We start from the raw sequence: 24,356 nt of genomic DNA on the forward strand, positions 1-24,356 counted from the left end.
GCGTCCAAGAACCTGGGACACAGGTGGACATGGTCTCGGGGCCCACCTCTGCTGGGAGGACACGGTTGCAGACAGCTTTTCTCACACACAGCCGCAGCGCAGGGGTCCGGCCTGGTGGGGCACTGACGAGGGACGGGGTGGGGGGTCATCCCCGCACTGCGCTTGCACCGTGTGCGTGAGAGGCGTCGGGAAAGGGGTGTGGGCCCTGGCATGCCGAGCGCTAACAACAAGCTTTGATACAACAGGTCCTCTGCAGGGAGTGGAACCAGCACCCATGAGCATGGTGGGCCGTCAGCAGCTGCTGCCTGAAGTTGCGTGGCAGTTGCTGTCGTGGACATGGACAGCTGGCTGCCGAGGCAGGAGGGCGGCCAGCATGTGGTCCTCTCATGGGTCCAGAGATGACCCTGACCCTCCCTGGCCTCTGTCACCCAGGATGTCGCTGCCTAGGATTACTGCAGTGCTGCACCCACAGCCCAGCCTGGGTATGAATGCAAATCAGGGTTCGGCGAGACGTGGGACAACTCCCTCGAGACCAATGTGGAGAAACACCCCAGCCTCCCATAAACCTACTCCAGCCCTCTCTCTGCCACTGGTCTAAATGCTATCGACCACGCTTTAGTGTGCTCTCTGTGGGCAGCGACCTAGCCCTGCTCCTGCAGCTGCCAAGCCCCCAGCCGCTGTGCCCCCCAGCCTTGCACGGGAGCACTGCTGGGCCAACACAGGGATACAGGAGGGTAGGGCGAGGAACTCCCCAGAAGCAGTGATGTCGGCTGGTCTGGTCATGGGGGTCAAGGGCCTGTGCTGTGTCCCCAGTGCCCCCTGGGGAAACCCATGAAGCCAACCACACTCTCCAGTGGACCTGAGAGCCAGCATTCCCTCTAACTTTCCTGTCTCCCTGAATCGATCAGACACAGTGGGCCCGGAAAGGGCAACAAAGACAACCGGGGACTTCCCCGGAGCCATGGGTCCCAGTCACCGCTCCTGCCAGGACACAGCCGCTCGGCTCACAGTGGGGCTGGCACAGACTAATTCCCTGGCTATGGCTGGTCACTGGTTGAGACTAGTTACCAGCTCTCTACTGGGGGCAGGGCAGGGACATGCTTCTCCAAGAACCGCCTGTGGCTTGCCCCAGGAAACGTGAGGACAAGTACTCACAATGGGGCTGGCGTTGATGTAGTCCGAGTTGCTGTGGCTGTTTTCCAACTTCAGCAGAATCCGGGAGTGGTCGTCTGCAACGAGCCCAGAGCAGAGGGTTAGGTCTGTGCGCAGCCCACAGGGCACAGCGGTGCGAGTGGGGAATGAAGGCTGTAAGCACCTGGTGGCTGCCCGCTGACACACCATGTGCCCCCTCAGGTCTGCTCAGCCCTTCCCAAGGTGGTCCAATAGTGCAGGGGAGAATTTGGCTGGGCGGGAACCTGACACTAAGTCCCAACAGCCTCCTGCTTGTCTGTGCAAAGGTCCAATACCAAGGTTAGGCTTACTCCGCAACATTTACAGAGCCTTTGCCTTTCAACCTATTTGTCAACACATGGTAAATAATATCCTTACACACATCTGGCGATTAGGCCACCATTCAATACATAAAGTTTTGCAGTCTACACACCATTAAATCCCTGAGGTTATAGGGATTTCCCTTTAAACGGCAACAAAGAGAAAAAGAAAACGGAGATGAAGAGGAACTGAGGAGAAGCGTGTGCAGGCCTCACCGATGCAAAAACGTTCCTCCAGCGGGCAAAATATTTTGACTAATGTTTAAACCGGATGTGTCAATGGGGACCAAGGACATGTGATCTGTCAAATGTGTTTGAGACATGAGTTATTCTGAATATTGGTTCCGGAACAAGCCTGGGTACACACAGTTCTGGATGTGTTGCTGTGACATCCCTCCTGGCCTGTTTTCAGGGACTTGCAAAGTGGGGTGCCCCTGTGGGGAGTGGAGGACGGAGTACGGGGCATTGCCTACGGAGTTGTCCCCACCCCCATCCTTTGGCATCCCTGGCTCTGCAGCCACCTGTCTCTCTCTTCTCTGCAGGTACAGTTGCAAACGGAGTCACTGGGCTGGCTGGAGAGCTCACTGTAACCTTGGCTCCCGAGACTGCCTGCAGAGATTCTCACACCTGCTTCTCCTCCCAACGACCACTGCCAGAGCCTGAAGAGCCAGGCTTTCTGCCGAGTGTGAGGGCTCCACCCTGGTTCTGCTGGCCTGCACTTGGATGGGCTCTCCAGGTGGAAATGGCGGTCGACCCTACGAGCCGCTGGGGTGGGGGGTGCGGGCCGAGAACATGAACTCTGTGCTTCTAGGAGATTTTACTTAATTTTTAAACAACAATTCTGGAGCTTGGGGTAGTGGGGAGTCCTATAACTGACTGAACTTGAGAACTGTCTGCTAGACTGGATGCTACCCTATTGGTCTTATTAAGATATTAACGTCAGCTCGTCCCGGTAGCGACAAGACAGATAGGTAATATCTAGAGTCGGGACAGAGTTCACACGCTGAGTGGTGTTTACAGGTGCGTCCATTGCATGCACCTGAGTGCTATGTGAGCGTTTCGCGGAATTTATGGTGGCGGCTGCCGAGTCACCTGCTGACATGTGAACAACGATGCAGACTCCGTACGCAATGGCCCTGGGCTCCTGCGCAGACTTATTGTTCAGTAAAAACTGGCAGTGGCAGAAAATCAAAATAGAATTTACCAAAAAAATCAGTCAGCTCTGATATCCTACCATGTTACAACACGACCTCCAAAGTCACGTTCCAGCCAGAGATAGGACAATCGCTCAGAGCAGGTGCTGCTGGCAGCAGGGTCCTAGACCCAGTCTGTGTGGAGTTCTGGAATGACCTAGCGGGACTTCAGCTGTTTCCCGAGGATCCCTGGGGGGTCTCCCAGGAGCCCGACCAGGGTTTCAAAAGCTTCAGCATAGCACCTTTTAATCGTAGATAGGATTTCATGGCAACATGTTGATTTAAAAATTAACCGTGAAATTATTTAGTTTTTAATATCGGGCCACCTTGGACCTGCTTTTGCAACACCTAAGTCTTCCAGAGACTGCGGGGTGGGGGGCCGACTCACACGGCAGAGACGGTCTGGGGATACGTCACTCCCTGGGCAAGGCTCTGCACGGCTCTGTGGTTCAGCTGACCCGTCCCTCGTTTCTGAGATGCTGTGGGGTCAGTGTGACGAGGTCAGGGTCTGAATCTGGCTGTCCTTGCCCTTTGTATTGTGGGGTGGAGTGTGCTACTCATGCAGGGCACACAACCACTCCCGGTGCTCACAGTTCAGTGAAGAAGTGGGCGTGTCCCTCAAGGGCTCAGTCAGACGTCACTCAGAGGCCCAGAGACATGGAATTCAGGCTGTGTCTTCCTGGCTCCATAATTGTCCTTTTCCTCTAACGAGACCCACAGTAGCCGGTGACTTGAAAAAGAACGCTTTCATTTCCTTTAACAGTTATGTCATCTTTAACTGTTTCATAACCTGCTCTGAACAAGAAGAGTTGCAGCTCCCTGGTTCTGTCTGTCAATGACTCACAGTTTTGTCTTTCTGTTTCAGGCAGAAGGGCCCCTTTCAGCATTTCCTGTATACCGTCTGTGGTGGTGACCTTCCCTTGACTTCGGTATGATGTCATGTTATTAACCAACATCACCCCAGTCACTTTAAAAAGACCTGCAGTCGTCAGTTTTATCAAGGAGGGAAGGAGACACCCATTGCGAAGAAACTTGAATTATTCCTCCCCCACCCACATGTGGGCGCTGTTTCTGAGTGTTTCAAGCATGTGCCGTTTGGCGGGCACTGCCTTGTCCAAGAACTATTCTTCCAGTGCCTCTGGTATCCTGTCTGTTCTAAATATAAGTTCATACCTGCCATCTCCCTTCTTCCGGGGATGCTGTGCTGTGGCTGGACTGGAACTGGTCTCCGTTTTAGGTTGAAAAAACTAAGGCCCAGAAAGAACCACTGAGTGACCTGGCCAAGCCTGTGTTGCCTACAACTAAGGGCCCAGGTTTGGACCTCAGTCTGCCGCCGGTGGGTCAGGTGAGGTCTGGGTTAATCACTCCATATTTCAGTGTCAGGTTTGTTGTCCAAAGTTCAGGGTAACGATGTCTAACTCACAGGGTGGTTGTGATAAGTGGCTCACACACAGCACTCACCGTGATGCTTGGAAGAGAGCCAGGAATATAGGAACAAGGTCAAAGTTATAAACACAGACCTAAGACATTGAAAGCCAATTGGATTGACAAAACTTATTTATGATGCGTGGTATTGTTAGTAAATGTAAGATAATTTCCATAAATTCCAACAGAAGAATCTTTTTTTTTTTAAACAATATCTTTTTTAAAATTTTTATTTATTTATTTATTTAGTGACAGAGAGAGTCAGAGAGAGGGACAGACAGGAAGGGAGAGAGATGAGAAGCACCAATTCTTTGTTGTAGTACCTTAGTTGTTCGTTCATTGCTTTCTCAGAAATGCCTTGACCGGATGTGTGTGTGTGTGTGTGTGTGTGTGTGTGTGTGTGTGTGTGGCTACAGCAGAGTGAATGACCTCTTGCTAGAGCCTTTGTCAAACCAGATGAGCCCACGCTCTAGCTGGCGACCTCAGAGTCTCAAACCTGGGTCCTCCACATCCCAGTCTGATGCTCTATCCACTGCACCACCGCCCGGTCAGGCAGAAGAATCTTCTTGATTATTACGAGGGCAAAGAACCCTTGAAGGTGGACAAGCAGGGTCCTCTGGAGGCCACGGCAGCTCAGTCATTGATGGGTCCATCCCGGGACGTGCCGTCACCCCTGTTCCATCTGAACCACCAATGGAGAGCTCACAAAGGCTTCCTAGGCCGCTAACCTCACGGATCTCTAAGGACGGGGTTTCCCATAACTGGTTCTGTGGCTCACACCGACCACGTGGACTGATAGGCACGGCTCTGCAATCTCCTATCCCTGGAAGACGGTGCTGGTGCTGCCGGCGGCCTTAGGGCTCTGGGGTCCTGCTCGAGGCCGGCATTCACTCATTCCAGAGGGCTGCCAAAGCTCTCCCTCTGTCTCAGTTTCCTTTCAAGATTTAGGTTGAACTAGTGGTTTCCAACCTTTTTACATGTGGGGATTGCTGACCCAGCTGGTGGAAACGGAAACATGCCACAAAGGAAATTTCATCTTATCCCTCAGAATAGGGCAACACAGGACATGCGGGTGCTTGATTTCAGAACTGCACATGTGCGATGCGCTGAACACTACATGAATTTGTCTGAATGCTTTTTTCTACCGTGCATGATTTGTAAACATTCTGCATGGTGCAAAAGTTTGTTTGGACAAGCCTACAAGTTCCAAAGCTATCTGAGACAACCTTAGTAATATTTTCATCAGTGATACCGGCTGGTTCAGTGGCAGTCACCCTGAGCATAAGCAAATTTGACTAAGATCAATGGGTCTATGATCTTCATACAACATCAAGGTGGTTCACTCTTTCATGGATGGGTGTGGAATTTCTGGTGAACTGGCAGGTTGGAAACCACTGGATTAAACCATTATTCTGGCCGGATGCTGTACTTTGATGCTCTGGCTGTGGAAGTGTGGGGTGTGCCTGGCAACAGGTCAGTGTTGCACACCAGAGGGTCAGGGCTCCGGGTATTTAATGCAGACCCGCACCCTAGGACAAGGGCAACAGCATCAGTGACCCCAGTTCCTGCTCTGGGTTCATGGCCCCATAGACGATGATACACTGTGAACACGGAGCCTGGCTCTCTACCTTTGGTCTACTGGCTGTGCGTGCTGGTCTGAGGACTCCACCAATCACACACACAGACGTCTTTATTGATTTGGACTTGTCATAGTTGAGGCAAAGCAATACATTCTTTTTCCTTTTTTAAATTTTTAAAAATTTTTTATTTTTCTGAAGTGAGAAGTGGGAGGCAGAGAGATAGACTCCCACCTGTCTCCGACCAGGATCCACCTGGCATGCCCACCAGGGGGCGATGCTTTGCCCATCTGGGCCGTTGCTCCGTTGCAACCGGAGCCATTCTAGTGCCTGAGGTGGAGGCCATGGAGCTATCCTCAGCACCCGGGCCAACTTTGCTTCAATGGAGCCTTGGCTGCAGGAGGGGAAGAGAGAGACAGAGGGAAAGGAGAGGGGGAAGGGTGGAGAAGCAGATGGGTGCTTCTTCTGTGTGCCCTGACCAGGAATCAAACCCGGACTTCCACATGCCAGGCTCTACCACTGAGCAAACCAGCCAGGGCTAAAAGCAATGTATTTTTATATCATGTTTGTTTCAGGACTCCAAAGTGCCAACTAGACTGCTCCTTTGCAGACCCGGGAACATGAGACAACAGCGTGGTCATGAGGCCCCTGCCCGGAGGTGGTAGGTCCTCTTCAGAGGGCTGGTTCCTGCTTCTCCCACAGCGTCCCTTCCTCAGCGAGCGAGTGAGCGGCTGCTCTGCTCTTAGCTTTTTGGAAACTCTCAGCTCAAACTAGAAAGATCATCAGACACTTAGGAAAGGCATTGCGGTTCTGGTCAGTGTCTCCTGGGATCAGAACAAGGCTGCATTCCAGAAGACCAGTGTGGCTGAGGTCCCAGATCCAGAGCACCTGCCAACATCCGAAGATGGTGGGAGAATTGGACCGGCCCCGTTCTGCCACCTAGGAAGCTCACAGGCAGAGGCTCAGGTCTGGCTTTCCAGCTCCGAGTGCAGCGAGAGCAGGTCTCAGGGGCACGACTGCCCTGGAATATAGTCGTTAGGTCTCCTGTCTCATGTCTCATTACTTGGCTAGTTTCACCAGCATCTCTGAAGATCTCTCAGAAACCAAACCCACAGAAGGACCGCAGACTCGCCCAGTAGGCGCACGACTCTGAGAAGCCCACTGGTCCAGGTCTCACATCCCGGGGAAGGAGGTTTCTGGGTTGAGAGGCATCTCCACTTCCATCCCGAGACCAATGGGCAGTTCTTCACTCAGACGCAAATGTATTCCCGATCGGTTTCTGAGTTATGGCGGAGATGACGATGTGTGACTGGATCTGGGGCCGTGCTGTGCCCCCCTCAGCTCACACCTTCCAACTCACTTGTCCTCGGTGTGTGGGAGTCCCGTGGTGCTGCACAAACCCACTGGCTTGAACACCACATATCTGTATGCACAGCGCTAACATTCAGCATCTGGATGTGCCTTCACCCAGGTTGTTGGCGGGCTGGTTCCTCCAGGAGGCTCTGGGGGAATAGTCCCTGGCCTTTCTCTGCTTCAGGGTGCTGCCTGAGCCCCAGGGCCCCCAGCCCCTCTTCTGCCTTTAATGGCAAGTCGAGTCATCACATTGCGTCTACCTCCTTTGGGCACATGTCCCCCGGCGACGTCCAGGAAAACCTCCCTAATGTTAGGTCAGGTTCAGTGCGACCTTTGTGACGTCGGGTAACACGTTCAGGGTCCTACAGATTGGGATGTGGGCACTGCGAGGGCCAATCCAGCACAATGACACAGCACTGCCTGTCAGAGAGGGTCTCACAAGGCAGACTGGGACTCTGCGACCCAGCTCCCACGGCACATGGCAGACATGTGGCCATGTGGATGCTACGCTCCTAATCCACGGTGATGAGGCCTCATTGCAGCAGATGGACGGCCACACAGAGTGGACATCTCTGCCGTATACTCAGGAAAGGCATCAGAAAGGGAAAGGCCGACATCCTGAGTGGGTGGTGGGGCAAACGGATGGGGGTGACAGACGTGTCTCTGTCTGAACCAAGAGCTCTTACCAGGTGTGAGCTTCCACGTTGTCCAGGTGGAATTGTCTACTTAGTAGACTCTACTAGGTAACAAAGAGATAGCGTCCTCAGTGACGGTTTGCTCTCCCCACTAAGGACAGAGAAGAGGTGGGCAACCATCGCTGTCAAGGTTCTCGTCACTGGCCAGGTGAACAGGATTGGGCTGTCACATGTCCTCAGGGTGAGGCCACCGAAGCCTGCTGGTCGTGTTTGCTGAGGCATCATGCAGACATGGCTGGTTTCAACCTCCTGTGCCCTGGGCCTCTGTGCCCGGGTGCAGGTCTGGGAAGTGGGCAGGGAGCCTCACATGGACCTGGCAAAGTGGCCAGGCTCCTTGCTGGTCTGTGACAGTTGACAGAGGGCCCTGTCACTGGGAGAAGACCACTCCAGAAAACAAGGGGGTGTGTCACAATAATTAAAGAGATGTAAAATCCAAAGCTTTATGCCGCATCCTGGTTAAAACACAAACGAAAGCTGTGGAAAGGAACGTGACTGGGGACATCAGGAGGTGGGCTGAAACTGGGCATTAGGGGTTATTGTTAATTTTCTCAGTTATAACAACAGGCTGTCATTATGCAGGAGAATGTCCTTATTTTTAGGAGACATAGGCCAAAGGGTTTAGAAAGCACGATGCCTGAAAGTCACTTTGAAGTAGTTCAAACAATAAACAGCACACACACGCACATGCGCGAGTGAACATGGCCAAATGTAGAGTTGAGGTTGTTGAGTCTGGGACGTGTGTGTGCAGGTGACCCTCAAGTTATTGTTGCAGCCTGAGTGTTTTTCAGCTTCTGCCAGGGCAGGTGTGGGGGAGACCATGCCATGCCAGGGCCATTTCTTCTTGGCAAAAGGCTTTGGAAGAGGTCGACCTGGGTGTCTGTGGTCAGACACCTGGTAGACAGTCCTCTGCAGGGTCAGGAGGAAGACCTGTACGGGTCATTTGCCTCTAGAGCCTATGAGAATGACATGCCTATAGCTCACTGGCATCCACGCTAGTTCCCTCGAACCCCGACTGCTGTTACATTGAAAGAATGGCGGTACGATCTCAACTACAGACGGTAAAGAGGCTCAGAGATGTTAAGAAACAAGTTTCAGGCCCTGGCCGGTTGGCTCAGCGGTAGAGCATTGGCCTGGCGTGTGGAAGTCCTGAGTTTGATTCCCTGGTCAGGGCACAGAAGAGAAGCGCTCATCTGCTTCTCCACCCTTCTCCTTCTCCTTCCTCTCTATCTCTCTCTTCCCCTCCCACAGCCAAGGCTCCATTGGAGCAAAGTTGGCCCAGCGCTGAGGATGGCTCCATGGCCTCTGCCTCAGGCGCTAGAATGGCTCTGGTTGCAACAGAGCAATGCCCCAGATGGGCAGAGCATCGCCCCCTGGTGGGCATGCTGGGTGGACCCCAGTCGGGTGCATGCAGGAGTCTGTCTGCAGCGGATCCCCTCCCTGCCTCGCTTCTCACTTAGGAAAAATACAAAAAGAAACAAGTTTCAAATCCCACAGTGAAAGCCAACAGAGTAAGCAAGTACTTCGGGGGGGGGGGGGGCGGGGGCATGTCCCCACCACGGTTTCAGGACTTTGTCCTGGACTCCTAAGCAAGGAACCGATTCTGTGTTTTGGTCTGGGAACAGCCTCGCAAGGCGATGTCAACATTGGCATTCAACATGGGAGATAGATCGCTGCAGAGAGGGTTGCAGATAAGGTGCGGGGTGAGGGATGGCGAGGACAGGACTTCCCCATCATAAGAATAACAGTGCAACCTATGCCTGCCCTCCCCCGCCGGCGCCCCTGCCGGTACCTACAGGTCAGCACAGCCGGGCTCCGGTTCTTGGGCAGATTCTCCTCCCGCAGGGCCACGACTGAGCTGTTGGGCTCCGCCTGGTAGGCACATAGAGCCTCCCACTCCTTCTCCAGGCGGTTCTTGTTCTTCAGGTGGTCCTCCATGTAGGCCTGCAATGGGAGACAGGGTCAGGCAGTGGCTGGGCCCCGGGGGTCGTGATGGCGCAGCCACACCTCACCTGAGTGCCCGGGTTAGGGAGCTGGTAGCTCTGGTGAGAGGGATACAGATGGCTCAGGCGCACAAAACGCCACCGAGGTTGGTTCAGAGGTATCCATCACATATGACCTAGGTGCTGAGCCTGGGCTGCGAGGACGGACACTCAGACCACAGCATCCCCTCCTCGACCATTATTAGCTGTGACTGGGGAAAAGAACGTGTACGTGGGAGACCAAACTGACTGACCAACAACAACTGGGCAGATGTGTTTCTAGCCAGGAGTGCGCTGGCAGGGTGAGAGCCTTCAGGGGGGTCCGCTGCATGTGCTTGGAAGGTGACAGGGTTTGCAGGGGGGCAGGCATGGGTGCAGGTGTGTCCGCGAGGGGATGGGGCTCTGCATGTCTGGCTAGGGTGGTGGGAGCTCTGGGAGTGGCCACTGGGCTTGGAAATTGGGAGAGAAAAGGGATGGACAGTTACACAAAATAGTTACCATTGGCCCTGGCCAGTTCGCTCATGGTAGAGCGTCGGCCTGGGGTGTGGAAGTCTAGGTTCAATTCTGGGCCAGGGCACACAGGAGAAGCACCCATCTGCTTCTCCACTCTTCCCCCTCTCCTTTCTTTGTCTCTCTCTTCCCCTCCCGCAGCCAAGGCTCCACTGGAGCAAAGTTGGCCCGGGTGCTGAGGATGGCTCCATGGCCTCTGCCTCAGGCGCTAGAATGGCTCTGGTTACAATGGAGCAACGAATGCCCCAGATGGGCAGAGCATCACCTGGTGGGCATGCCGGGTGGATCCCAGTCCAGCGCATGAGGGAGTCTGTCTGTCTGCCTCCCTGTTTCTCACTTCAGAAAGATAACAAAAACAGCAAAAAACCAAAACAAAAAACCAGTTACTGTTACTGTTACTGGGTGGTGGACACAGGGAAAGGTGAAAGAGACAGGACTACACTGAACCCCTGTTGAGCATCCATCTGGGAAAACAGCCCAGGAAATTACGTTGGCACTGGAACTCATTTTCTTTTCCTCAGAGAACCAGTGGTTACTAACAGATACTATGTTGCAATAAATATTTGAAATTATTCCACTGAAACTATACAACACACTTTGAAACTATGGTATGTACCCAATCAAAATCACGTGTAGGCGGTTAATTCCGGAAGCCTCCTCAGATAGGAGCGGGACTGCACCCTCCAGAGACCGTTAGTTCAGAATGCAGCAAAAGCACTGAGCAGGTGGCTGGTGGGGTCAGGCGAAACCCCGCCGTCAGGGAAGGCCCACACCCATCACCCTGTGAGACGGACAGCTGTGTTATTTAATGAAGAGATGCACAGAGGGAGTGGGGAGCCCAGCTCTGACCCTGACGTCCACGAATCCCTGCAGATGGCAGGTAGATGTCTGTTGCATCATGTACTGTAATTCTGAGGCCGGGAGCAAGGGCCGCCATGTGGGGCTCACTGTCCCTCGTTCTCATTTCTGTTTGCACAGAGCTCATTCTTCTCATAATTGGCTTTTCTGAATCTGCTGGGTGGGTGGCATCACAGATACTGAGCTGCACCGGTATGTGCAAAATACTAAACAGCTGGTGGTGGTAACAAAAGCAAAGGCAAAAACACCAAAACCAAATACCTTGACTCTCCTGCTCTGCTGAGAGCCGTTTTCTGGGCACGCACCTGTCGCCACCATCATGAGAAGTGGATAAAGAACAAAGGGCCCCGGACACACCCTTCCCCACCCCAGCCGCCTGGCCAACACTGTCCATGCGCTATATTTATCCATCCGCTCGAGAAATGGCCTTGACTTCAGGAGAAAGCATTTCAAAGGGCCAAACCCGGCTATGGTATTAATATTGTGCCCAAAGGAATAATGGGTTCATCCTCCAACATTTTGTGTGTGGGTTTCCAATATGTCACATGTGGACACAGGTTTTCAAATATATCCACAAAGTAAGACACACACACACACACATACACACACACACTCTGCCCAAGTTTGAGAGGTCAGGTACACACACTCTGACACACTAACCAGGTCTCAGTTGTCAGACACGCCAATGTCCAGCCATGTGTTCACAGTCTCTCAATGTCCACCCCGACTCCACTGTCAGCCCCCACCGTCCACTCACTCTGATTCGTCCCCCAGCTCAGGTCACTCCCAGGGGCAGGATTGGCCTGCTGTCTGCCCCCTTGTCCCCCTCAAGTGCTCTCAGCCGCTTCCCTGCTCAGGGCTCCTGCTCTGGGGGCGGGTGGAGAAGAGGACAGAAATTTGAGAAAAGGAAGGACACTCATAGACAGTCTTGCTGGGCGTCCGCACCTCTCAGCCGAGGTCTAAGAAGATGCTGCAGGGGAGGGAGTCATCCCCAGAGGCCTGGCAGCTGAGGCCCCCATAGGTGGGGCCGGAGGCTGGGGCCCAGGAGGTGACTGTCACACACATTTGAGTCGCTGAGGGACCTTCAGGTGGCCTTCCGTGTACGTGAGCGAGACCCGCATGGCCACATGGCGAACACGTTCCCACAACACAGCTGTGAACTCAGAGTGTCCCTCCTTGTGAACAGAGGCTCCAATTGCCCTGAGCCCGAGAAGTGTATCTGCCCATGGATGGTGCCTAACCCCCCATGCCCTTGGGGTTCTGCCAGTGGGGAAAAGGCATGTTTAAGGAGCTCCATCTAGAAAACGTGAACTATAAACTGCTCTCTTTTGAGACGACCATGGCGGAACATCAGACATACTTTTGTCTCGATGTCCTCCCAGTAAGGACAACACTGTTGTGTGATTCGATGTTGAAGTTTGTGAAAATGCTCACTCACTTATCTTGCCTAAAACACCCTGTGTGAGGGGCACAGGCGGCAGGGTGGGGGGTTGTGGCGGGGTTGGGGTGGGGTGTGTCCTGGCTGACGCATCCTGTCTCAGTGATTCCACAGCTGCTTTTCTGGGGCCTGGTTTGTGCACAGTGAGGCCGGAGCCTCACTTCTCTCTGGAAAATGCTCCTCAAGGCAGCTCTCTGAGAGAACAAGGTTCTTTCGATGACATGTGACAGACCTCAGCAGGTTTAATCCAACCTCGAATGCTGTCTGCAGGGCAGCAGGGATGTTACCTTAATTCCTGCAAACTGCAGCTGCTTAGATTTCCCCATTATCTTGGCCCTGGGAAGTGAAGTCATGCTGCACGGTCACTCGGGTTTCTAAATTTATGGCAAGAATTGGAACACGAGTCACATTCTTTTCCCCAGAGATGCCATTTACCAGGTGTTCTAAAAGCTTTCGGGTACTTTGATCTAAGTGTGTGTGTGTCAAGGGGTGTGGTGGTGATGGTGGGTGGCCTCAGTGCTTTAAAAATAGTAACTTTTATTACGTAAACAGCCCCACAGTGAGGAGAATGAAGACAAAAGCTGCTAAGAGCTCCCCTAAAGACTCGATCATGTCTCCCCAACCCCGCCCTCTGGCTCAGGTGGGGGCTGCCTTTTCTCTCCTCAGTGCTGGTCGCTGTCACTTAAGCTTCCGACACCACCCGTGTTATAGGATTTTCTCGTTTCAGTTGAAAAGATGCTGAGAGGGGGCTTGCATCTGACGTATGGGGAAACTGAGGGTCCCGAGAAGTCATACCAACAGCCTGAAGCCTCCAGCAGCTGGGCGGCAAAAGAGCCCAAGTCAGTGCCTGACATACCGGTGCCCCGCCCAGCCATCTGCTCACTACACCTCACCTTGGGCATCGTCCTGGTGCCTTCACAGGGAGACCAGGTCAGTGGTTTTGGTGCAAAATGCCACCCACTTTGGGACCTGTCTGTCCATCCAGACTTCACCTTCCTAACCTCCGACTCACCCACAAGACCCCCCACCCCGGGCATCACCACACTCTGCACGTGGTTCACGCCGATCTTCCTGCAGTGAACATCTAGCTTTTGAGGTCAGTGCCAACACAACTGCTCTTCTCGGGTCTGACTGGACATGCCTGTCGCCGCCCGGTCTGAGCTTCCTGCCCTACAACCCACCCCACATTGGACACTACTGTTCTATAACCTTGTCTCTGTGAACTTGACCACTTTCTCCTGTGCAATAGCCGTTGGCGTCAGGGTCTCCTTCCTCTTGGGAGGTTACTTTTTGTTATTTATTTATTTATTTATTTATTTATTTATTCATTCATTCATTCATTCATTCATTTGGGGGGGAGGGAGAGAGAGAGAAAGAAAGAAGGGGAGGAGCAGGAAGCATCAACTCCCATATGTGCCTTGACCAGGCAAGCCCAGGGTTTTGAACTGGCAACCTTAGTGTTTTCCAGGTTGACGCTTTATCCACTGTGCCACCACAGGTTAAGCCCTCGGGGGGTTACTTTTTGTGAGAATGGGGTTCACTTAGCATGTGCTTTGGGCAGAGAGCCAATATTGCCGAATGATAGCTCGTTACCTTGAGATTTCCGTAGGTAATTTGAATCACAAAAATTTTATACCCACAATGGGCATCCTTCCATACCTGCCTTCGCCTCTGAAACATGGGAGAATTGTCCAAGAAAGTCACACAAGGACTTTGGAACCTTCCACTGTCTCCTCGCTGCCCTCTTCCTTTCTGGGGGACGCAGGCATTGTGGCGAAGTTGGTGCTGAACTGGCGGTGCCACAGTCTAACGAGGTCTGGTACACTCGAAGGACAGCGAGGTGCAGACTATGCTTCCCCCTGATTCCCTGCTTCTGAACTTCTGAGCCTCCCTCAGAGCCCCGATGTGGTGCTGTCCCGCCAGACGTCTCAGGCCTGTGAACTCTTGTGCGCTGAGCCAGCTGGCTCCTCGGGGCGTGCTGAGAGCCGTCACCACACGGGGAGTGGGTGTTTCTAGAGCCCGTTCCCCCAGTGGGCCGTGACCACTCTGCAGTCCTGTTCTGGCTCCGAACTGGAGCTCTAGGGAGGAGGTGCCGCGAACAGTATCAGCGGGTGTCAGCCAGGTGCAGGAGTGAACCCCTTACCTCCCATGCCTCCTGACAACACAGACCATGCCGAGCGATGCACAGTGCAAGCTGGTTCGCTCTGAGGAGCTCAGATACCTCATGTGGATGCTGCCGCTCACCTTTCGGATTGCTCGCTCGCTCGCTCTCCACTCTGGGGGCGATGGGTAGCAGTTCTGAAAGGGGTCCTGGTGGGAAGAGCTCAGCACACATTCATAGTCATGAAGTCCGGCGGGGGATATACTCCAGGTGACCCTAGATGAGTCCCGAATGAGAAGTGTCTAAATCTTGAATTCTGATCCCATCCAAGGACCTGGACTCAATGTATCCTCTGCAAAGCTTCCCCTGCACCGGCTACTCATGGGAAAAGCCCTGATGTCTCAGAATGTGCGTTTTCCAAGTTAGGAACCAGCACATGCTGTTGCTGTCAGACTACATGGCCTTAGCTTTGACCACGGGCTATGATGCACTTGGGCTTGAGTTTTCTGCCTGCTGATAATAATATCAGTTTTGTTTTGTTTGTTAGTTTTTTTTAAAGTGAGAGGATGGGAGATAGACTCCTGCATGAGCCCCGGCTGGGATCCACCCGACAGCCCCCATCTGGGGCCCATGCTGGTATCAACTGAGCTATCCTCAGTGCCTGGGGCTGACACTCAAACTAATCCAGCTGCTGGCTATGGGAGGGGAAGAGGGGAAAAAAGGGGAGGGGGAGGGGTGGAGAAGCAGATGGTCGCTTCTCCTGCGTGCCCTGACCAGAAATAGAACCCAGACGTCTGCGTGCTGGGTCGATGCTCTGAATCCAATGAGCCGACCCACCAGGGCCAGCTTTCATGAGCCCTATTTCATGAGGTATTAACCCAATCCAAGGACTTCCTCCTTTCAGGCCCCCCTCTCCCGTCTTCTTTTTGTAGGGCACACGATTGGATCATTTGGGCAGGAAAACCACCAATAGTCTCTGAGGGACAAGGACTGCATGCCACCAGGTGACTTTTCAGAAAACAGCCTCCATGTGTCAGATAAACCATCTAGTTTCTGCCTCTGATGGCCTCATTTTGCACAGAATCCCAAACCTTTGGAACGAAAAGTGCTATTGCCATTATCTGATGGAGATGTGCCCACCGTGTGCTGATTTGCCCTAAATATTTTCTGTACTCTCTTCTGATAGAATTGTCAAGCCCCTGAGGGTCAGGAGAGCGATTTCTAGGAAAATGGAGCATTTGGGATGCCCTGGAGCGTAACTGGGTTTTGTTAATAACTGCTAGAACACAGTGCAGCTTCAGGGTAATGTCTCCATCACTCACAAAGCCTTAATGGGGCCTGAAGGAGCTTTTCCGGGTAGGAAAGCAACGCTAATAAAACGAAGAAGGCACCGGACTTGACTTGGAAAGGCTTTAGTGCGATAAACAGAAGGTCCCGTCCCCGCACGGGGATGTTGCTGCTGAGTACTTTGGGGCGAACCACCTGATCTCACTGACCCTTTATCTACTGCTCCGTGAAATGGGCATCATATGTAATGGCAGAGCTGGTTGGCCCTGTGAACCGTCAAGTATGCAGATGGCAGGGAGGGTGGTCATGGCGAGTCTCAGCTTCTCATCAGAAAAAGAAGGTGTCTTCCAAGTTCTCCCCATAAAACTCCTTTTGACAATGATGTGTCTGAAATAAACTCCAGCCCACGCGGAAAAGGCGTGTTGCAGGAAGTGGGCTTTGGAAGAGCCACTCATGATGGGCAGGCTCTGCTTTGGCTCCCCCCTCCCCCCTGGTGCCCAGTACAACCAACGTCCTACTGCTTCCTGGTGTGACCACCACAGTGGTCACCATGAGGAGCACGTCGAGCTTCGCTGCCCTTCCTGTGAGAACGAGAGGTTGTGCTTTACGATGCGACAGTTACATGAATGCTTTCAAGAGCGAGCAGACAGCTGCTCCCGCTGAGATTTGGGGAAATGATGACTTTTTTCTTTCAAAATGAGAACTTGATTGGGGCAGGGGGTAATGAACACACAATATGGTGTATAGAGATGCATTGTAGAATGGGGCACCTGAAACCTGTATAATTATGTTAACCTGTGTCACCCTTAAAAAAAAAAGACAATGTCACCTGTCTTCAATAATATATTAAAGGGAAATGATTATGTTAATTGTTTGAATTCCAAGCAAACAACACAAAAGCTGGGAGGAGAGAGCAGAGGGGCTCCGCCGTGCTGGTTGAGCATGCTCGCCCGTGGAGAGGGCGGGATGGCAAGCAGCCAGGTCAGGAAAGGTGTGCTGGCTGCCGACAGTGCGCTGCACCGGGGGTAACTGCAGCGTTGCTGCTGAACGTTTAGCAGCAGGCACGTTCAGATATCTGAGATGCAAAGTCAGAACTTCAAAGAAATGCATTCAAACCCTCATGAAGGACAGATACGGCGAAGCGATGAGAGGGTGCCTTTGCTCTTTCTCAGCTTAGGGAAGATTCAATGAAACAGGAATCACGAACCACACATCATTTAAATCAGTATCTGAGTCCGACAAAGGGACACTCAGCCCAGACAGAACCAGCTTGTTCCCCAGTCACCTGTCTATGGCTCACTGGTCACGGGCTGGCCGGCTACACTGGGCAGTTGACCATGCATTGCGTTGCTCTGCTCTGCAAACCAGAAACTTAGAATGCAGAGCAGACAGACACATTTCATTATTTTTTTAAAAAGGGCCAAAACCACCGACCCAGAAAAGGTCAACGTGACCTGTGTTTCCGTGACGCCCATGTGTAGTTCGCCTGGGAAGAGTCGGCACAGTTTGGAGAAGCCTGAAGAAGTGCAGATGATGGGACCCAGGAACCAGGACGAATAAAGGAAATACCACGTGGTCTATTCTCTTTACCATGTGACACTAGCCCTCACAGAGACCCCCATATGTGTCTGCAGGGAGCAGCTGGCGCCCTCACCCTGGAGATGTGGGAGGCGGTGGAAACAAGGATGACCACAGCAGGGGCACCTGCGGCAGCACCGTCAACTTCACCAACGCATGTGAGCCGGCGCCGTGGGCTCCTAATTCTCCCTCCAAAGTGTGTCCGCAAGCTGAACAACCTCGGAGAATGAGTAGCACATGCGTGGGCCAGTGACCCTCGAACTCCATTCCCCGAAAGCATCCACTGACTGAGAAACCAACACCCCTTCCTTATGACGTCACCAGCAGGATGAGGGGTGATGGAAACCTTACGCATGGGAGCATGGGAGAAGAAAACGTTCAAGTGCTTCCAAATGTTAAGCCCGTGAGAGAAAGCCCCCAACTTACACCTCGTTCAGGAGGAGGGGGTGAGCAAGCCAGAGGCAGAGTCGAGGCAGGAAAGGGAGACCTGGAGAATCGCCACGCAGGTGCCCATGCTGCGGACGCGGAGCTGTTCTATTTAAAATCCTCTTGTAATTGAAAACCCACAGAAGCTCGGAAGAAAACATTCCTCAGGGCTCTGCTGGGCAGGCTGCCGGAGAAGACCCCGCCTTCCACGCGACAGAGGTGTGGGCCCAGCGTGGCACCACCTTGAACACGTGTCCCAGGAGGTCAGGAAACTTAAGTCCTGAAGGGGCAGGACTTAACTGACTGGAAGCCTCAGTTCATGTATTTTTGTTATAATTGGGTTTTGGTCAAATCTAGACAAACCCCGGACTCTCAGTGGCCACGCTGACAGGAGTCCTGAGCATGAACTGGCCAGCACGCAGCTGTCCCCTGCTGTTGGGGAATGGAGGGCAGAGCAGACGGCTGCGGACCGGGGCCACATGCTGTCTGGGCTCCACAGCTGCTTGGTTAGCTCGGACCTTCACTCACCTTTCCTCTGTCGAGCCATGGAAACCACAGCTTTATAGACGAATGCCTGGAACCCGATGGACAATGCCAACAGCACACACGTTCTGTTCCAGAAATGTGTTAATAACTTTAGAAAATAAGTGACTTTGGCCTGACCAGGAGGTGGTGCAGCAGATAGAGCATTGGCCTGGGACACTGAGGACCTAGGTTTGAAACTCTGAGGCCGCCGGCTTGAGCGGGGGATCACAGACATGACCCCATGGTCACCGGCTTGAGCCCAAGGTCGCTGGCTTGAGCCAGGGGTCACTGGCTCGGCTGGAGTCCCCTGGTCAAGGCACATGTGAGAAAGCAATCAATGAACAACTAGGGTGCTATAACAAAGAATTGACACTTCTTATCTCTCTCCCTTCCTGTCTTTTTCAAAAAAAGTCAATAACTTTCTAACTCTGTCCTCACCACCTCCTGTCACTAAATGGGAGGCAGACTGGTGCACGTTGTGTGGGTGTGTGGGGAGGTGACAGGTCTCCCGCAGGAGGAGGAGCAGGAAGCTATGTGACCACAGTGACCCCACGACAGAGCACTTTCTGTCTCAGGCTGTCGTTCCTGAAGAAGCTCAAGGAATTCTATGGGAACAATTTTGTGGCTCTTATCATCTTATGTAGCATCTTCAAAATGAAGGCAAAATACAAAGATGAATAAGGATCAGAAACGGAAAACCAATGAGGAGAATTACACAACATTTTCCACAAATGCACAACTATTAATATTTACATCTAGGGCAGAAGAGGCTTGCATGGGGATTATGAGCGAAGCCCGAAGCTTCGCTCTCCCATTGTGGGAGAGCGAAGAGGGGCATCTTAGCTCAGATGCCTGCTCAGGTCCTGGTTCTGGTCATGTATTCACTCATTCAATGAATTCTGTTAAGAAGATGGGATGTGCCAGGGACTGCTTTGTGTTCCTGCCCAGCAGTTCTACCCTCACGGGGCCAACTTCTTTTACTGGAGAACAGAGTACATGCGAGTAGAGAAGCACGGTTTAGAAAGACAACTTCAGAGAGCAGGGTCCACAAGAGGAGCAGACAGTGATAGAAAAGGGAATGGGGGGTGGCTGGCTCTTGAGGAGCTTGTGATGCACAGGACTGTGGGGGACAGCACAGGACTGGGGCAGCGACAGCCCTGAGCGGGAAAGGTCCGGCACACCCCAGACAGAGACAGCCACAGGTCGCTGGGGCAGAGGGAGCTTGCTGGCGGCAGCGGTGGGGAGAAATCTGAAGTTTCTTTTTTTTTCAATAAAGTATTGGGGTAACATTGGTCAATAACATTAAGATTCAGATGTATGGCTTTATAATACGACATCTGCACACTCTGTTGTGTGCTCACCACCCACGTCTGGCCACCTTTAAGGTCAAGGTTAATGTAAGAGCAATGGGAGGCCGTGGAGAGTTTTCAACCAGAGAGCCACATGGTGACAGAGATGCTTTTAAAAGGTCACAGGCTCCAGGTGGAGATTGATGGCACAGCTGGGATTGTGGCAGAGATCCAACGGCCAGGCCGAGGTTCCTTGTGGAGGAGGCAGGGGGAGAGGAGCAGGGGCTGAGCTGCCAGGATCGGCCAACACAGCCGACGAGGGGATTTCCGCTTATTTCACACAGATCCGGCCTGCTCCTCCCGATTTTCCTGAATTTTGGCAACCCTTCAGTTTGCAAAATAGTCTGTAACTGTCTCAACGTTTTAGCCCTCACACAGCTGCAGCGAGGGGAGAGCTCAGTCAGAGCCTAGCTCACTGAAGTCAGAAGTCCACGTAGAAACCTGAAAAATTCCCATTGTTATGTGGACAGAACGTTCTTATCTTTGACTGTGGTCATCTTAGCCGCTGCTTGAAATCTCGCGGAAGTTTGCCCAAAGTACAACAGAAAGTTAACAGCTAATAGCTTCACCCCAAACGGACAAGATTAGCCTGGGATACTTGGATACACTTTTACTCAGATTAGCCTGGGATACTCTGATACACTTTTACACAAAAGCGGCAGTCTGAAATACAGAGGTGTGCAAGTGTGTGGGCTTCGGCAAGCCCATGGCCTGTTAGAAGAGCCGTCCTCACAAGATTACCTCCCACCCTAGGTGGGGGGTACTGTGTGGGCCCTGCCGACCACTGGGGGCCAGTTACAGAGTCACTACCAGGGTCACAGACTGGGTCCTGGGTGATACGGATGTCTGTGAGAGAGGGCCGGCGGGCTCTGAGCTCAGAATCAGGCTGGAAGAAACAAGGATTTTAAAGACATGAGACAGTGCGTGTCTTCCCCAGACAGTACACCTCCTGGGGTGCTCAGAACCTGGGAAAGACCACGGTGGGGCTCCAGGGTCCAGCTTGGCTGGGAACAGCTCTGCGATGTCCCTAGATCTGCCCGTCCCATTTGAATGAACGGAGCTGCTTTTCTCCTGTTCACAGCGACATGGGACCTAATGTGGGGCTGTGAACTTAGGTTTAGTCCACACCATTAACTCCCTGGGAGATGCCATGACAAAGAGATAAACATAGGAGTGTTTTGAGGCACTCCGAAAAGCCCGTTATTTAGTCCCTGCTGTCTCTCCAGTGTTGGACGCAGAGCCCGGCTCCCTGAGGTGGCCGGCGAGTATCTACTGAATGAGTCAAGGGCATGACACCCCTGGGCCTGTCCTGAGAATGTGGGACAGCTCTGCAGCCTCTGACTTGGATGCTACGTGTCCTCCGTGTCAGACACAAGGGTTAAGGGTCGTAGAAAATGCAGGGGTGGCGCTGAGCCACAGCAGTGAGCCACAGAGTGCTTTTGGACAAATGGATACGGGTGCTTCATTGAACAGTTTTCTTTAACAACATTTACTGTCTACCGTCTCACATGAGTGTTCAGAGGGGGTGAAGGGCGGATTTCTGGGCTAATAAGCATTTCTTCTAGAATATTCTGATATATTTAAAAATTTTCCAGCTTTGGCTTTTAGACTCTCTGTCACCTTTGCTTAGCTATTTGGGAAGACTGCCTTCTCCATTCCTGGATGCATGAGCAGCTCTGGGTCCTATAAAATATTCATTCACTTCCAGAAATATTTGTACCCTGCTGAAAAAATGCAGACAAACTCATATGGAGTATCAGAAAATGGCTATTTTAATGGTGCACGCTCTCTTGTCAAACCTCTCTTTCCACTAAACATTTCCTTCAAAATTATTTTCATTAGGAAGATGAACAATTTCTACATTAGCTGCTAATCCTCTTTCATTTAAAAGTCTGCTGATAAAATTCTTTGCTTGTCATTCAAATAGTAAGGAATAATTATAGACCAGAGGCCTCCATCTCGGCTTCATTAATAGTAAATTGCACGGACGTCTGAAGCCTAAGTCAGCTTTGATACATCTCAAAATGCAATTCCCATAGCTTCCCTGGGCTATGTGCAATTAATTATACAGTTAATAAGGGAAATATGGTAATGAAAGGACCCCGTTCATCCTGACCACCTGCCTTCACCAAATATATTTTGTGTGCTGCTCTTCCTTTTGTAATCCAGTCCACAGACCGTTGTTGACAACGTGGCGGTTTTACATGTCAGCCTGCAGCTGCTTCAACGAGTACCAGTTGGAAGAAACATTCATAGATTGTGTGATATTTCCACAAATGTCTGCCTTTTAAAAGTCTTAAAGTATCGACCTACAGCATCTCACAATTCTGACCTAGCTGCTTCTCAAACAAAATGCTCCATGTAAGGTATTGTGTTTCTAACAAGGACCTAGCTGCCCTCAGAGATGAGCAAGGGACAGTGGACAGCGTGCAAGACACCACACGAAGGGTGGAGAGATGGGTCTAATCATTCTAAGTGGAGCAAACTCTCCCCTTTCAGAAAAGGGAGCGGCTGCTCTGGCTGCGCAATGTGGAACCCTCCTGAGCTTCTGGGGATGGGGGACGTGTTTGCGACTCTGGTGCACAGGAGACAGTGATGTGTTCAGCTGGCTGGGGCGCCAGTTCTACCTCCTCGCTGTGAATCACTCGGAAATACAAAAGATGCACGCTCACGCGTTTGTGTCACAGCCGATTTTATTAATATGCCTAAGTACACAGTCTGTACTGAACAAGAAAATCAAAAACTGGATTCTGGCCTCCACCACATCCCTTTGACAAGGGAAAGGCACTTTGAGCCACAATTCTTACAACTTCCACTCAGGTACAAGATTCGGCTGCAAACTAGCCCTGAGTTCCGGGGAGCAGACGGGAAGGGAGGCAGGAGGAGGAGCCGCTGGAACGTGGTGCTCAGAGATGTCAACAGAGTCTGGGAGAAGAACAGGACCCCCAAAGCGAGTGGCGTCACTGCGCCCCAGGCACGCAGGGCCGAGGGTGCTGCCCAGACAAGGGAAAGCTGCGAGATGAGTGTGCAGGGCTACCTGTCGTCATGGCGGCAGGCTCTGAGTCACTGTGTCTGTGTGTTGCGCACTGGCCGAGTCACTCACATGCTCCATGGCTGTCCACCCACCCGCCCCAGCTGGATGGTACCTGCAAAATCCAAATTGTCAACTCCAGGTCACAGAGGGGCAGGTTCTCTCAAGGACCCAACAGTTACAGAGTCAACAAAGGGACAGAAAAGAGCCCAGATAAGACAATTTTTACTTGAAGGATGATGACAGTGGTTCCAACAGGGGACCCTTCAGGAAGAGGAAAGGGGAGGGGATGGTTGCCCAGCAATGCAAATGACTTCTGCCCGTTACACAGCACAGAGCTTTTCTTAGCCTCCACCTCTTCTGGGCCGCACCAGTGAGGTGCTCATGACAGTTTTCTGATGGAGTTTTAGGAGGAATAAAGAACTCCAGCAAGCGCAGCGAGGTCACCCAGCACAGTGACACAGACAGGAGTCTTCCTTCCCACATCCAGACGGGAAACACTGGATTGCACACACTTTAGAAAAGGTTTGCAGAGCCTGACCAGGCGGTGGTGCAGTGGATATAGCATCGACTTGGGATGCAGAGGACCCAGGTTCGAAACCTAAAGGTCTCCGGCTTGAGTGTGGGTCATAGACATGACCTGATGGTCACTGGCTTGACCAAGGGGTCACTGGCTTGGCTGAAGCCCCCCCCCCCAGTCAAGGCACATATGAGAAAGCAATCAGTGAACAACTAAGGTGTCGCAATAAAGAACTGATGCTTCTTATCTCTCTCCCTGCCTGTCTGTTCCTCTCTCTGTATCTTTCTCTCACTAAAAAGAGAAATAAAAAAGGAAAGAAAATGTTTGCAGAAACCCTAAGGGTGCTCATTGGAATCAGAGTACTTTGGTTTTTCCTAAAAGCAATGGGCCAGTGGCTCATGAGCAGTAAGGGAGGGGGGATAGAAATGTCACCAATACTGGAGCAGCTCACACAAGACTCAAATACTTGTCTTCCCTTCACCAGACACACTTTCTAAAAGGGAACGAAGCCCACAGATCTGAGCCCGTGTTCTCAGACTTCCCGTCAGCAGGAAAACAGCTAACACACCAGCGGAGAGAAAGGAGCAATTAGGGTTCAGGTGTCCACCACAGTGACCAGGAGATGGTGGCAAACATTCCTCATTTGATGGCTTTGAGGTGAGGAGTTGGATGCAGAAGAGAGAAGAGAGTTGATCTATCAAAAGTTATTTTCACTTTTTAGGGTGAAAAGTTAGAGGTAAGGCTATCAAATATATTTTTCATTCTTTTTCAGCTCAAGTGTCAGTCATGTGTGGACTGCCTGCATTATACGCCTACATGTTCTCGAGGTTTGGCAGGTGACGTGGGAGTGGATGGTGGGTGACCAGATGTCACCTTCTGTGCTTTCTGGTTCCTGTGCAATGTGGCGACGGAGCCTGAAGCCCACCCCTCTTAACAGCTGCCTTTGTCATGGTTACAGCATGTGTGCCACCTGGAATTTCTTTTTTTTAAATTTTTTTTTTTATTTTTCTGAAGCTGGAAA

At 52.1% G+C, this 24,356-nt stretch overlaps 1 protein-coding gene across 2 annotated transcripts in view; it reads right to left on the bottom strand.

The window, feature by feature from the left end:
- Window positions 1-24,356, bottom strand: part of PTPRN2 (protein tyrosine phosphatase receptor type N2) — a 477,946-nt gene that overhangs the window by 27,578 nt on the left and 426,012 nt on the right. For both annotated transcript variants that reach the window (XM_066385718.1, XM_066385717.1), the window contains exons 15-16: window positions 9,527-9,674; window positions 1,156-1,229 (exon numbers count right to left, since the gene is read on the bottom strand). In XM_066385718.1, the coding sequence (XP_066241815.1) occupies window positions 1,156-1,229; window positions 9,527-9,674 (222 nt within the window). The remainder of the gene's footprint in view (window positions 1-1,155; window positions 1,230-9,526; window positions 9,675-24,356) is intronic.

This window comes from Saccopteryx leptura, chromosome 5, assembly GCF_036850995.1.
Source record: "Saccopteryx leptura isolate mSacLep1 chromosome 5, mSacLep1_pri_phased_curated, whole genome shotgun sequence".
Classification (NCBI taxonomy): Eukaryota; Metazoa; Chordata; class Mammalia; order Chiroptera; family Emballonuridae; genus Saccopteryx; species Saccopteryx leptura.